The 16,396-nt window shown below is 45.1% G+C and overlaps 1 protein-coding gene across 2 annotated transcripts in view; it reads left to right on the forward strand.

The window, feature by feature from the left end:
* APC2 (APC regulator of WNT signaling pathway 2) overlaps window positions 1–16,396 on the forward strand; it is a 97,645-nt gene that overhangs the window by 45,472 nt on the left and 35,777 nt on the right. For both annotated transcript variants that reach the window (XM_073686260.1, XM_073686261.1), the window contains exon 5: window positions 5,523–5,709. In XM_073686260.1, coding sequence (XP_073542361.1) covers window positions 5,523–5,709 — 187 coding nt within the window. The remainder of the gene's footprint in view (window positions 1–5,522; window positions 5,710–16,396) is intronic.

The following is a 16,396-nucleotide window of genomic DNA, read 5'->3' on the forward strand; positions in this document are numbered from 1 at the left end:
AGGAGGTGTCCCTTATTCCTCCCAGTCCTTAGTACTTGTAGGGATTCCTACCCCACATCTATAGGTCTCCGTACAGACTAGCTTAGGACTTTAGCAGGTCTGATCGCAGGATCAGGTCCCCTGTTACATCGTAGGGATTAAGCTGAGTTCTATCGTAGGGACAGATCTCCTCTCTTTCCTTAGCTCTGGTAGCAGAACATAACAGTAAGTCCAGCCAGCAAATTCTCTAAGGAAAGATTTTTCTGTTCCATCATGGTGTCGGTTCAGGATTTGGTTCATCGCCTGCAGGGACTCTCTCTGGAGGTGGCCGAGCTCCGTCAGCACGTGAGTAACTGTCCTGGAGCACATTTCTTGGAGCCTAAGGTATGTTTGCCGGATTTATTTTTTGGTGAACACCGAGAATTTTTTTCATTTAAAAATGCTTGCTTATTGTATTTTCGTTTGAGACCTAAGTCCTCTGGGGATGAATCCCAGCGCGTAGGGTTCATAATGTCACTTTTGCGCAAAGAGCCTCAGGAGTGGGCCTTTTCTTTGCAACCTAGTGATACATGCTTCAGATCAGTGGATAGTTTTTTTTTCTGCTTTGGGACTATTATATGATGATCCTGACCGTGTCGCATCAGCTGAGGCTGAGTTGAGACGTTTAAAACAGGGATCACGTAATGTGGAAAAATATTGTACTCATTTCCGTCGTTGGTCTACTCAAACAGGGTGGAACGATTCTGCTCTGAAAAGTCTATTTCTTGCTGGGCTCAGTGAAAGGGTTAAAGACCTGCTAATTGCTTATCCTACACCTGAAGATTTGCAACAGGCTATGCAATTAGCTATACGGGTGGATAGAAGACTGCGTGCAAGGGTTAATGAGAGCAAATCCTCTGCTATGTCAGTTTCTGGTTTTGAGAATGTGTGTACTAACAGTGGTGAACCGATGGAGATTGGATCGGTGGCACCTCGCTCTCAAGAAAAAGACCGTCGATTTTCTGAAGGCTTGTGTTTCTATTGCGGAAAATCTGGTCATTTGATTAAAGGCTGTGAGCTTCGTATGAAGAAAGAAAAAAAAATGGTCAGTCACGCCCGTATTGCCTGTTTAAATTCCAAGGGTATATTTTTAGCTGCTTCCACGATTGCTCAGAAAAAATTAATGGAATTTCGGGTGTTTGTTGATTGCGGGTCTACTCTGAATGTAATTGATGGGGGATTCGTGGAAAGACTCAATTTAAAACCTGAACCTTTATCATCCCCCATTGCTGTGGTTTCTGTGAATGGTTCCCCTTTGAAGAATATTACTCTCAAGGTCTGTGAATTTCCTCTCACTATTAATGGTGTTCACCATGAGAAATTGGATTTGGTAGTGTTGAATAACTTGCCTTCTCCAGTAATATTGGGATTGCCCTGGTTAAAATTTCACAATCCTGTACTGGATTGGTCTACCAGTGAAATTAAATCCTGGAGCCATAAATGTTATGACAAGTGTTGTAACGGGCGTATTGCAGCTTTGGATAGGGGAGAATTGCCTGTTCCTATTCAGGATTTTTGGAGAGTTTTTTCTGAGAAGGAATCGCAGGTTTTGCCTCCCCATAGAGACTATGATTGTTCTATTGAATTTGTCCCTGGAGCGACTCTTCCTAAAAGTCGTTTATTTAACCTTACTATTCCTGAGAGGAAGGCTTTGGAGGAATACATACAGACAAGTTTGGCCGCCGGTCACATTAGGCCCTCTAAGTCTCCTGTGGCGGTTGGATTTTTTTTTGTAAAAAAAAAGGACGGCGGTTTACGTCCTTGTCTGGATTTTCGTGAGATTAACAAAATTACTGTACGCAATCCTTACCCACTGCCATTGATTCCTGATCTGTTTAACCAGTTAATGGGGGCCAAGTGGTTCTCTAAAATTGACCTTAAGGGGGCATACAATCTGTTGCGCATGAAGGAGGGTGATGAATGGAAGACTGCTTTTAACACTCCTGTGGGTCATTTTGAGAATCTGGTTATGCCTTTTGGTCTTACTAATGCTCCTGCATTTTTTCAGAATCTGATTAATGACATCCTTAGACCTTTGATTGGCAAAAATGTGGTTGTGTATTTGGATGACATTTTGATTTATTCGCCGGATCTGGAGTCTCATTGGCGGAGCGTGCGTGAGGTATTACAGTTATTAATGGACAATTCGCTTTTTGCTAAGCTGGAGAAATGTGAGTTCGCTGTACAGAGAATTAGTTTTTTGGGCTACATTATCTCCAGCAAAGGTTTTGAGATGGATCCGGTTAAGGTTCAGGCTGTGCAGGAATGGCCTAGGCCTATTGGTTTGAAATCGATACAGAGGTTTTTGGGTTTCGCCAATTACTACAGAAAATTCATAAAAAATTTTTCTAGTATTGTCAAACCTCTGACTGATCTCACCAGGAAAGGTGCTGATGCGGTTCAGTGGTCTTCTGAGGCCATTGAAGCTTTTGTGTATCTCAAGGAGAGGTTCACCTCTGCTCCCATCCTTATGCAGCCTGATGTTACTAGGCCGTTTTTGGTTGAGGTTGATGCTTCCTCTGTGGGGGTTGGCGCAGTATTGTCTCAGGATAACGGGGATGGATTACATCCCTGTGCCTTTTTTTCAAAAAAATTTTCGGAGACTGAACTGAATTACGATATTGGTAATCGGGAATTATTGGCTATTAAACTCGCATTTGAACACTGGCGCCACTTCTTGGAAGGTGCGGAATTTCCCGTTCAGGTTCTTACGGATCATAAGAATCTGATATATCTTGATGCTGCCAAGCGCCTGAATGCCCGTCAGGCTAGGTGGGCACTGTTTTTCTCGCGGTTTAATTTCTCCGTTACTTACATCCCTGGTACTAAGAATGTTAAGGCGGATGCCTTGTCTCGCAGTTTTTCTCCCATAATCGGTGCTGAGAAAGAGGAGAACATTTTACAAGAAGGTGTTGTGATAGCTGCTTTGGACTCCGTTTTGGAAGATGAGATTCTTAAAGCACAGGAGAATGCCCCATCTAACACTCCCCATGGGAGGTTGTTTGTGCCTGGGACCTTTAGGAGAGATTTATTTGTTGAGTGTCATGAATCTCGGTTGGCAGGTCATCCCGGAATCTCTGAGACCAAGAGACTGGTGGGTCGCAGTTTTTGGTGGCCTGGATGGCAGAAGGAAGTCATTAAGTGGGTGCGTCAATGTACTATATGTGCTAGATCTAAGTCCTCTCATACTCCTGCTGCGGGGTTGCTTTGTCCTTTGGAGGTTCCCAGTGCTCCTTGGACACATTTGGCTATGGACTTTATAACTGACCTTCCCCCCTCTGAGGGTTTTACTGTCATCTGGGTGGTCGTGGACCGTTTTAGCAAGATGTGTCACTTGGTTCCCTTTGTCAAACTGCCCTGCGCTAAAACTCTCGCTAAGGCCTTTGTCAAGGAAATTGTCAGACTTCATGGCGTTCCTACTGACATTGTTTCTGATAGGGGTCCTCAGTTCGTGGCTCGTTTTTGGCGTGCCTTTTGTGACAGGTTGGGAGTTCATTTATCGTTCTCGTCCGGATATCATCCTGAATCTAATGGCCAGACAGAAAGGAAAAACCAGGATGTTGAGCAGTTCTTGCGTTGTTTTGTGGCAGACAATCAAGAGGGGTGGTCTGAGTTTCTGCCACTTGCTGAATTTGCTCTGAACAATCATACATCTTCTTCTGCTGGTTGTTCGCCTTTTTTTTGTTGTTCTGGGAGACATCCGTCGTTTGGGTCGTTCTCCAAGTTGGGATCTGCCGTGCCTGAGGAGGAGAATTTTTCCGGTGATTTGGAGAGAGTTTGGACGGATGTGCGTGGTAATCTTCAGGAGGCCAACAGAAAATCTAAGGACTACTTTGATAGGAAACGACAGGAGGTTTTGTTCGCTGTTGGTGACATGGTTTGGTTGTCCTCTAGGAATCTGCGGTTGAGGATTCCTTCTAAGAAATTGGGTCCCAAGTTTGTAGGGCCCTTTAAGGTGCTTCAGGTTGTCAACCAATCTGCTGTTAGGTTGGAGGTTCCTACCTCCTGGAGAATTAATCCGGTATTTCATGTCTCTCTGTTGAAAAAAGCTGTTGTATCGGATTGTGACGCCTCTGCCTCTGTTCCTCCGGTGGTGGAGGACGGGGAATATGAAATTTCTCGCATCCTTAACTCTAGACTGTATAGAGGTAGTTTGCAGTATCTTGTGGCCTGGAAAGGTTTTGGACCCGAGGATAACTCTTGGGTGAGGTCGGATGATGTTTCCGCGTCCAGACTTATCAGAGCGTTTCACAGGAGATTTCCTGATAAGCCTGGTCCTAGGGGATCCGGAGGACCCTCTTAGAAGGCGGGGTACTGTTAGAACCTTGCTCTTAGGTTTTTTTTTCCTTTGCTGGTCACATGACCTTGTTGGCCTATTTAAGCCTGCTCCGCCCTTCTGGCTTTGCTGGACTTCATTGTATATCTACTTTCTAGCTAGCCTGTGCTCTGTGTCTTGCTCTGTTAGTTTGCTTGGTCTACTGACCTCTATGTTCTATATATTTTGTTTGTTCGTCTGTCTGCTACTATTTCTGTTAGGAGGTGTCCCTTATTCCTCCCAGTCCTTAGTACTTGTAGGGATTCCTTCCCCACATCTATAGGTCTCCGTACAGACTAGCTTAGGACTTTAGCAGGTCTGATCGCAGGATCAGGTCCCCTGTTACATCGTAGGGATTAAGCTGAGTTCTATCGTAGGGACAGATCTCCTCTCTTTCCTTAGCTCTGGTAGCAGAACATAACAGCAAGGACATGTGACATACACTGCCAATGACACATGCCCTTGCTTGTGTGAAAAAAAGCACTTCGCTCCGTGTGTGCGCTGCTGATAGGCTGACAGATTGCACCTCCCCACTGTAAATGCGGGAAAGAGAAAAAAAAAATGGAGATCTTCATTGTTCCTGCAGAGATCCATCCCCTGCCCCTCCCCCCACCCCGCTGTACACTCAAACTGCGTATTAACATTAATTTTCATCATTACTGAGAAAAAATCCAGTTATGATTTTGGTGCACGAACAGTTATCGAACATAACCTTGAACAGCCGAATTTTTCTCAAATCGTTCGTGTTCGCCGAACGGCTCGAACACCGCCCAAAACAGCTCAAATTTGAGATTGGCGAACAGTTCGAGTCGAACAACGCTCATCTCTAATCATCAGTAACTGTGATGAAAGTTTCTATCACCATTTTCTCTGACTTTTCTGTAGAGAACTTGTGTGGTACAGTCCATGCAGTTTGATCACACAAGCAAATCTGGTGACCCCTTTAAGGGATCAAAAAAGCATGTGATTCCCAGGATGTCACCATAAGAGCAGATGATCAAACTTTGTAAAAAGAATCCATGATCTCTAGACTACAACACTAGCCAAATTGTATACATTAGAACGCTAGTTACAGAAGAAATAAAAAAAAATGAACACTGCATTACTGATTTATGTAAATCAGACTTTTCTAACAACCTTCTTCTTTGAGAAGTTTAACTAACACTCACATGGCTTCATTCTATTTCAGCTCTGCAAGGTGATATTCCTGGTTTATATAATCAGTATACATCTTCAGGGATTGGTCCTCCTGATCCCTCTGTTGTCTTGGGTCGGGTTTCTGGAACATCATCATTATACACAGACAGTTCTCAGAAGAAACGCCGTGTGGAAAGTCGGTCCAGTGTGACAATGAAAACAGAACTGGATAAGGAAAGGTGAGGAACTTTACAAAGGCAAAAAATCAATAAAGAGTTTTTGACAGGAAAATTCATGATGGAGAAAGAAGACCATCTATTGATTTATTGAAAGTATGTTCAAATGTCCATTGATTTACCCTTACCTATAATAGTTATGTTTGGATGTTTTACATGTAAATCAAATGGATAAAATTTTTTAGCATATGTATTGTGTATACTTTAAAGAGAACCTGTCATCACAATTTTATAATGTAAACACATGGCTGTAATGACGCTGTAATGATGATTACGTTGATACCTTTGGTGAAGAAATCCGCTTTCTATTTTTTCTGTAATCAGCATTTGAAGTTTTCTGCTAATTAGATTTCGGTGCACAGGAGCTGGACTGTACAGTGGTCTTCTCCTCCCTGTCTGTGATTCCCTAAACCCTTCTTCTGCCTGAAGTCTTTGATTGACTGGTCACTGCTGAGATTTCATACAGAGGAGGCAGGTCATTCAAAAACCAGAGGAAGGCAGGTGGGCTGGGGAATCAAAGACAGGGAGGAAAAGACCCAGAATACAGTCCTGTGCACCGAAATCGAATTAGCAGAAGTCTTCAAATGGTGATTAAAGAAGAACAATAAAGGGGATTTCTTCACCAAAGGTATCAATTTAATCTGCATTACAGCACCATTACAGCCATGTATTTACCTCACATTACAACATCATACTGCCAGGCTCTCTTTAAACTTGCATGTTTTGTTTACCATAAGGTTGATCTTCAAAGCAAATATCTACTTTTATGTAATTTAACTTTTTATAATATGGCTTTTATGCATGTAGAGTGGCTTGCGAAACTATTCACCCCCTTAGCATTTTAGTGTTTTGCTACCTCACAACCTGGAATTTCAGTTTTTTGAGGGTTTGCATAAGTTCATGTAAAGAACATGCCTACAACTGTAAATATCTGGTTTTCTTTTTTTTTTCGTGAAGCAAACAACAATAGGACAAAATAATTGAAACCTTCATAACTATTCCCGCCCCTAAAGTCAGTACTTTGAAAAGCCTGATTTTGAGGCAATTACAGCTACAATTCGCTTTGGATAAGTCTCTATGAGCTATCTAATCTCATCACTGGGATTTTTCATTCCTCAAGTCAAAACTGCTCCAGCTCCTTAAAGTTAGGTTATTTCCTCTAGTGAACAGAAATCTTCAAGTCTGACCACAGCTTCTCAATTAGATTAAGGTCTTGGCTTTGACTAGGTCACTCCAAAATATTTACACGTTTCCCCTTAATCCACTCTTGTGTTGCTTTAGCAGTATGCTTTGGGCCATTGCCTTGTTAGAAGGTGAACCTCCGTCCTAGTCTCAAATCACTAACAGACTGTAACAGGTTTTGCTAAAGCATATCCCTGTATTTCGCTCCATCCATCTTCACCTAGACTTGGACAATTTTCCTTGTCCCTGCTGCCAAAAACATGCCCGCAGCATGATGCTGCCACCACCATGTTTCACTGTGGGGATGGTGTTCTTGGGGTGATCAGCTGTGTTGATTTGGTGCCAGACACAGCATTTATCTTGGTGGCCAAAAAGTTCAATTTTGGTGTCATCTGATCACAGCACCTTCCTCCATACATTTGAGGAATCTCCCACATGTCTTTTGGCAAACTCAAAATGAGCATTTACAATTTTTTTGTGTAAGTAAATGTTTTTTTCTGCCCACTCTTCCATAAAGGCCACCTCTATGGAGTGTGCGGCTTATTTGGTCGTATGGACAAATACTCCAGTCTCTGGGAACTCTGCAGCTCCTTCAGTGTTACCTTTGGTCTCTGTGCTGCCTCTCTGATTAATGCTCTCCTTGCCTGGGCAGAGAGTTTTGGTGGGCGGCTCTCTCTTGGTAGGTTTGTTGTGGTACCATGTTCTTTCCATTTGATGATAATGGATTTGATGGTGCTCAGGGAGACCATCAGAGATTGGGATTTTTTTATAACCTAACCCTGACATGTACTTCTCAACAACTTTGTCCCTGACTTTTTTGGAGATCTCCTTGGTCTTCATGATGTTGTTTGGTTATTGGAGCCTCTTGCTTAATGGTGTTGAAACCTCTGTGGTCTTTCAGAAAAGATGTGTATATACTGACAGACCATGTGACACTTAGATTGCACACCAGTGGACTTCCTTTCATTAAGCATGTGACTTATGAAGGTATTTGCTTGCACCAAAAAAATTTTAGGGGCTTCATCGCAAAAGGGATGAATATATCTGCACATGCCAATTTTTAGTTTTTTGATCCCATAAATTTAATTTATGCCTATGTGAAGATATTGAAGATATAATCCCATGTCAATCATTGTCATAGAGGTCTACAATGTACAGCAGTAATCGGACACTTCTGCAGCTAACAAGAAGCGAGGGGGCTGAGGGACAGTGAGTGACAAAACCCCCACCTTCTGCTATGGAGCTGCCACAGGAAGACCCCCTGTGAACCCCAGCCATGCGGCATGTCCTTTGTGTTAGACAAGTATAATTCAATACCGAGTTATTGGAATACGATACATCCCAGCGATACACCAAATAGATTTTTCAAATCATATGAACAGAAGGAATGTCACTCTAGCTTCCAGAACAGTCTAGCGCATAGGGATGGGGAGATACACGGCACAGCCTTTCAGAAACCCCTAGGGCCACTGTGTTTGGTCTCCCCGCATAGCAGGGGTCCGGCTGGATCCGATGACACCAGAACCGGCTCCCTAGGACTGTCCATTAAACAACTATAGCCCATTTTAGTTTTTGGAGTTTGTAGCTGAGAGAGACCAGGGGTGGAGATTTAGGTCCAGCCAGGGGGCAGGAGTGGGAGTGACCCAGAGGGGTTAAGAGCTTCATCAGCTATAGCCCAGTGTCTTTTTCCTTGGGAGGTCGTGACTGTTATGATCTGCAACACGAACTAAGGAAAGATAGGGGAAAGCTGTCCCTACAGTAAGACTAAGCTGAATCCCTACGATGTAGCGGGCTGCCTGTTCCTAGTGAACAGACCCGCCTTAGTCCTCGGCTAGTCTGAAAGAAGACCTATAGAATTAAGGGAGGGGTCCCTAAAAGAACTAAAGACTGGGACAAAAATGGGACACCTCCAAAACAGAGAAGTTGTTGCAGAACACAAAAAGACAAACTGACAAAAAAGTACTAGAGGTCCCAGAGGACCAAGCGAACTTGACAGAGAAAGGCACCGAATCACCAGGCTAGTGAAACAGTCAAACACTGAAGTCCAGCACAGCCAGAAGGGCGGAGCTGGAATATAAAGGCAGATGGTCACGTGACCGCAAAACACAAGATAGAAAAAAGAAACAGGAGGTTTCTAACAGTACCCCCTCTTTTATGAGGATCCTCCAGGCCTAGGCCTATCTGGAAACCTCCTGTGGAAAGCTTTAACAAGCCTAGGAGCAGAGACATCATCCGTCCTTACCCAGGAGTTGTCTTCGGGACCGAAACCCTTCCAGGAGACATGATGCTGTAATCTCCCTCTATGCCATCTAGAATTCAAGATACGAGAAATTTCATATTCGCCGTCTTCCACCACAGGGAGGAGATGTGACAGTGGCGTCCCTATCAGATACGTCAGCCTTTTTCAACAAGGAAACATGAAACACAGGATTAATCTTCCAGGAAGTAGGGACATCCAACCTAACAGCAGACGGGTTAACAACCTGAAGCACTTTAAATGGACCCACAAACTTAGGACCCAGTTTTTTAGAGGGAATCCTCAACCGCAGGTTCTTCGAGGACAACCAAACCATGTCACCCACAGTAAACAAAACCTCTTTACGTTTCCTGTCAAAATACTTCTTGGACTTCTTGTTAGCCTCTTGAAGGTTGCAACGTACATTAGTCCAAACTCTCTCCAAATCACCGGAAAAATTCTCCTCCTCCGTCACCGCGGACCCCAATTTGGAGAACGAACCAAAAGACGGATGTCTCCCAGTACAACAAAAAAAAGGAGAACACCCAGCAAAGGAGGATGTATGATTGTTAAGAGCAAATTCTGCGAGAGGCAGAAACTCAGACCACCCCTCTTGATTGTCCGCCACAAAACAACGCAAAAACTGTTCAACATCCTGGTTCTTTCTTTCACTCTGTCCATTAGACTCAGGATGATAACCAGACGAAAATGACAAATGGACTCCCAACCTGTCACAAAAAGCACGCCAAAAGCGAGCCACAAACTGAGGTCCTCTATCAGAAACAATATCCGTGGGAACGCCATGGAGCTTGACAATCTCCTTAACAAACGCCTTAGCAAGTGTCTTGGTGCAGGGCAACTTAATGAATGGAACCAAATGACACATCTTACTAAAACGGTCCACGACCACCCAGATGACAGTAAAACCCTCGGACCCAGGAAGATCAGTAATAAAATCCATTGTGAGATGCGTCCAAGGCACACTAGGAACCTCCAGAGAGAAAAGCAACCCCGCAGCAGGAGTATGTGAAGCCTTTGACCTAGCACACACAGTACACTGATGCACCCACTTGATGACTTCCTTCTGCCATCCAGGCCACCAAAAACTGCGATTGATAAGTCTCTTAGTCTCCGAAATTCCTGGATGACCTACCAACCGAGACTCATGACACTCCACAAACAAATCTCTCCTAAAGGCTGTAGGCACGAACAACCTCCCATGGGGAGTGTTAGATGGAGCATCATCTTGAGCTTTCAGAATCCCATTCTCCAAAATGGAGTCCAAAGCCGCCACCACAACTCCTTTCTGTAAAATGCTCTCCTCCTCCTTGGCACCGACCGTAGGAGAGAAGCTACGAGATAAAGCATCGGCTTTAACATTCTTAGTACCAGGGATATAGGTAACAGAAAAATGAAACCGAGAAAATAAAGTGCCCACCTAGTTTGACGGGCATTCAAGCGCTTGGCAGCATCCAGATAGATCAAATTCTTATGATCTGTGAAAACCTGAATAGGAAATCTAGCGCCTTCCAAAAAATGACGCCAATGTTCAAACGCAAGTTTAATAGCCAGCAACTCCCGATTTCCAACATCATAATTCAGTTCGGTTTCTGAAATTTTTTTCGAAAAGAAGGCACAAGGATGTACTCCACCCTTGTTCTCCTGAGACAAAACTGCTCCGACCCCCACCGATGAAGTATCGACCTCGACCAAAAAAGGCTTGGTTTCATCAGGCTGCATAAGGATAGGGGCAGAACTGAACCTCTCTTTGAGATACTCAAATGCTTCAATGGCCTCAGTAGTCCACTGGGCCGTATTCGCACCTTTCCTGGTGAGATCGGTTAGAGGTTTAACAATTACAGAAAAATTCTTAATGAATTTCCTGTAATAATTGGCAAAACCCAAAAATCTCTGTATAGATTTCAAACCAATAGGCCTAGGCCATTCCTGCACAGCCTGAACCTTCACAGGGTCAATCTCAAATCCCTCGCTGGAGACAATGTAGCCCAAAAAACAAATTTTCTGCACAGCGAACTCACATTTCTCCAGCTTAGCAAAGAGTGAATTATTACTCAATAACTGCAAAACTTCATGTACACTCTGCCAATGGGACTCTAGATCTGGTGAATAAATCAAAATGTCATCCAAATACACAACCACATTCTTACCAATCAAAGGTCTCAGGATGTCATTAATAAGGTTCTGAAAAAATGCAGGTGCATTGGTAAGACCAAAAGGCATCACCAGATTCTCAAAATGACCTACCGGAGTGTTAAAAGCAGCTTTCCATTCATCACCCTCCTTCACTCGTAACAAATTGTATGCCCCCCGGAGATCAATTTTGGAGAACCACTTGGCTCCCACTAACTCTTTAAACAAGTCAGGAATTAACGGCAATGGGTATGAATTGCGTACGGTAATCTTATTAATTTCACGAAAATCCAGACATGGACGTAAACCGCCGTCCTTTTTTTTAACAAAGAATCCAACTGCCACAGGCGACTTAGAAAGTCTAATGTGACCAGCTGCCAGGCTAGTCTCTATGTACTCATCCAAGGCCTTTCTTTCAGGGATAGTCAGATTAAACAAGCGACTTTTGGGAAGAGTAGCAGGTAAAACTTGCGACTCCTCCTCCGAAAAAACCCCTCCAAAAATCTTGAACAGGTACCGGTAATTCCCCTTTTTTCACAGCCGCAATGCGACCATTACAACATTTATCATAGCACTTCGGACTCCAAGACTTAATCACATTAGTAGTCCAGTCCAATAAAGGATTGTGCAGTTTTAACCAACGCAATCCTAGAACAACTGGAGAGGGCAAATTATCCAAAACAACCAAGTCCAAAATTTCTTGGTGAACTCCATTGATAGTGAGGGGAAATGCAGCAGTCTTGTGAGTAATACATTTCAAAGGAGTGTTATCAATTGCAACCACTGAAATAGGTGATGACAAAGGTTTGGATTTCAATTTAAGGTTTTCCAAAAACCCTTTATCAATCACATTAAGTGTTGAACCACAATCCACAAATACCTGAAATTCAATCAAATCTCCCTGCAGAGTAGTACTCCCAGAAAGAAATACTCCTGCAGAGCGTAAACAAGCTATACTGGCGTAACTGACCTTTTTTTTTCTTTACTTAAACGACGCTCACAATACTTATTCAAATGGTCAGCTTTACCACAATAAAGACACAATCCCTCGGCGAACCTCCGGTCTCTTTCCTGAGAGCGGAGTGACATCCCCCCAACCTCTATCGGTTCCCCGCCGTCAGAGCAGATTTTCTGGGGACTAGGAACTGACATTACAGGAGTCTTTACCTCATTGAGCCTGCACCTCAGCCTCCTGTCTATACAAACAGCTAACTGCATAGCATCCTGCAGAGTCTCAGGTCCAGGGAATGCAATTAGCAAATCCTTAACCCTTTCACTCAGACCAGCAAGAAATAAACATCTCAGCGCAGGATCATTCCACTTAACTTCTGAAGCCCATCTCCTGAAGTGTGTGCAATAATTTTCAACATCATCTGACCCCTGATTCAAACGTCTAAGTTCTGATTCAGCAGATGAGATTCGATCAGGATTGTCATATAATAGCCCCATAGCAGAAAAAAATTCTTCAACAGACCTTAAACACGGATCATTAGGCTGGAGAGAAAAGGCCCACCCCTGTGGTTCATTGCGCAAAAGTGACATAATAAAACGAATGCGCTGTGATTCATTCCCATAGGACCTTGGTCTCAAAGGAAAATATAACAAACAAGCATTTTTAAAGGAAAAAAAAATCTTGCTGTTTACCATAAAAAACATCAGGCAGTCCTACCTTGGGTTCGACAAAATGCGCTCCAGAACAGCTACTCACGTGTTGCTGAAGTTCGGCTACCTCCAAAGACAATCCCTGCAGGCGTTTAGCCAAATCCTGGACGGAAACCATACTGATCCCTGAATTTCTTTCCTTTTAGTTTTTTTTTGGCTGGACTTACTGTTATGATCTGCAACATGAACTAAGATAGGGGAAAGCTGTCCCTACAGTAAGACTAAGCTGAATCCCTATGATGTAGCGGGCTGCCTGTTCCTAGTGAACAGACCCGCCTTAGTCCTCGGCTAGTCTGAACGAAGACCTATAGAATTAAGGGAGGGGTCCCTAAAAGAACTAAGGACTGGGACAAAAATGGGACACCTCCTAAACAGAGAAGTTGTTGCAGAACACAAAAAGACAAACTGACAAAAATGTACTAGAGGTCCCAGAGGACCCAGCGAACTTGACAGAGAAAGGCACTGAAGCACCAAGCTAGAGAAACAGTTAAACACTGAAGTCCAGCACAGCCAGAAGGGCGGAGCTGGAATATAAAGGTAGATGGTCACATGACCGCAAAACACAAGATAGAAAAAACAAACAGGAGGGTTCTAACAGCGACAACACATCATGTGGGAGAAGTCCTGCAACAAAGGGGACCACCAGCCTCCCATGTGGCAGCCCCTCCCCCACAAGCCAGGCCTTCCATCTGACTGGTAAATAACTCTCAATAACTGCTTATATCTTTTGTACCACTACTATTGTGTTTGCATTTCTGACCATTATGTATGTATAACTCTTATGTACATAGTGTATTGTCTAGTGTGCCATTAAGGCGATTAAATATATAATTTAACCTTGGGCTGCTCTTTTATCTCGATTCACAAACTCTCACGTCCGTTGTTCGGTCCAACGAACACGCCACCGGGGCTGGTTCCTGGCCCGATACAATCCCCTGGTCTGCTAGCGGGAATTATATTTAATAGGAACTGGTGGCAGCTCTACCAGGCCGACAAGGTTCTGCTTCACTGGGGCTAGTGAAGGGACCTCTCAGCCTGTGAGGGGTGTGAGCGAGTGTGGTGCCACGTTAGTGACTGTGTGGGCCACCTCTTCTCACTCCCGGTGCCTTCCTGTACCCGTGTGGACAGGGGGTGTCTGTGTAGAACTATATCAATCTGACCTTACGTGTCCCCGAGGTGGTGTGGAACATCACGTTCGTGCAAAGGGCAGATCCGTATCTTGTGATCCGTCTGACGTAATTGTGACGTCAGGCGGGTGGCGAGCAGGGGTGGATTAAGAGTAGCAAGGGCCCCGGGCAGTTTAGAAGGCGCGGGCCCCCCCCACACACACACACACCTGATTTATCACGTGACATGCCACATGATCCCCTGTGATAGATCATGTGATAGTTCACGTGAAATTAATTTGGCACAATATTAATTATAATATTTTTTTTTAGCCTGTGTGCCCACTATGCGTTTTTTAAGCGTTTCCGCAGCGGAAATTCCGCTGCAGAAACGCTTAAAAAACGCTTGGTAGAAGGTCTGCCATGTTCCCCAATGATAATCCGCATGTGCTGTGTACATGCTGCGGAAATTTCCGCTGCGGATTATCATTGCGGAAAAATCCGCAGCATTACCAATTATTTTGTGGAAGCGCGGCATTTTCGCCGCCATTGACTTGCATTAGAACGCATGGAATCCGCATCCCTGCATCTGTAGATGCGGAATCCATGCGTTTCAATGTGCGGATGGTACCCGGGTGTGGAGGACAGGAGACTCTCCTCCGGATCCGGGTACCATAGAACCTGTAAAAAAAGAATAAAATAAAAAATAAATATTATACTTACCTTCTGATGGCCCCCGATGTCTTTATCCGATGCGTCCTGGCTTGCCAGCAGCTCGCGATGGTCTGAAAAGGACCTGCCGTGACGTCATTTAGTCATGTGACGGGTCACGCGACCGCTGACGTCAGCAGGCCATCAGAAGGTAAGTATATATTTTTTATTTTTTACCATTCTTTTACGGTCACACTATATAAATCCATGCTGGTTGCATGGATTTATATAGTGTAACCAAGTTGTCAAGCACTTTCCAAGTGATGCTAAAATCGCTTGGAAAGTGCTTGTCAACCCGCATGCGGAAATGCAAGTGAAGAACGCTTCACATCCGCATGTCCCTGGCAGGAAAATGCATTTACAATCCGCATGTAAAATCCACATGTACAATCCGCATGTAAAATCCGCATGCGTTTTTTCTGCCAGGGAGATGCAGAAACGCTCAAAAAAAATCCGGAACATTTCTGTATCGTGGGCACATAGCCTTACATTAATTGTATGAATCAATATTGAGCACACGTAGCCATCTATAAACAGCGGGAGGCTGCACGGTGCCATCTATACACAGCGGGAGGCCGCACGTAGCCATCTATACACAGCGGGAGGCCGCACGTAGCCATCTATACACAGCGGGAGGCTGCACTTAGCCATCTATACACAGCAGGAGGCCGCACGGCGCCATCTATACACAGCAGGGGGCCGCACGGCGCCATCTATACACAGCAGGGGGCCGCACGGCACCATCTATACACAGCAGGAGGCCGCACGGCGCCATCTATACACAGCAGGGGGCCACACGGCGCCATCTATACACAGCAGAGGGCCGCACGGCGCCATCTATACACAGCAGGGGGCCGCACTGCACCATCTATACACAGCGGGAGGCCTCACGGCGCCATCTATACATAGTAGGAGGCCGCACGGCGCCCCCCCCAGAGACAGCAGGAGGCCGCACGGCGCCAACTATACTCAGCGGGAGGCCGCACGCAGTCACGCATGCAGTCACGCACACACACAAACATATACAGACACATACATACACGCATAAACACATTTGAAACACAAAAATACATATAAACAGACATCACACAATGATATCTGCCTGCACACACACACACACATACACACACATACACATACACACACAGACTCACCATCCCCCGGCTCCATTCCTCCTGCCTGCTCTGACTTCTCCGTTGCAGCAGTGCAGGCCGGGCGCGCACTGCGTGACGTCACAGCTAGGAGACACGGCCGCGCACAGGGCCGTGTCTCCTGGCAGTGACGCGGCCGGGCCAGCACAGGGAAGTTAACTGCTGCAGTGCTGGCCCGGCCGATGAAGAAGTAGCGGCCGTGCGCCACTGCTGGGGGAGCGGTCCGGGGCCCCCCCTCCCGCCACTGCTACCGGTATGTGCCGCAGCAGCCCGCACATATAATGAGGGCAATCCGGCATTAGACACCCCGCCCGGAGCCGCGGGCCCCCTGCAGGCTCAGGGCCCCGGGCGGTAGCCCGGATTGCCCTCATTATAATCCGCCTATGGTGGCGAGGTGTGGATTCGTCCCAAGTGGTGGCAGCGGTGGGATTCTGCGGGATCTCTCTGGTGCCATTCTTCACAGCCTATATTTTTCTCACTTCACTTCACCA

This window comes from Phyllobates terribilis, unplaced genomic scaffold, assembly GCF_046119375.1.
Source record: "Phyllobates terribilis strain yellow unplaced genomic scaffold, ASM4611937v1 Scaffold_1__5_contigs__length_1240528914, whole genome shotgun sequence".
Classification (NCBI taxonomy): Eukaryota; Metazoa; Chordata; class Amphibia; order Anura; family Dendrobatidae; genus Phyllobates; species Phyllobates terribilis.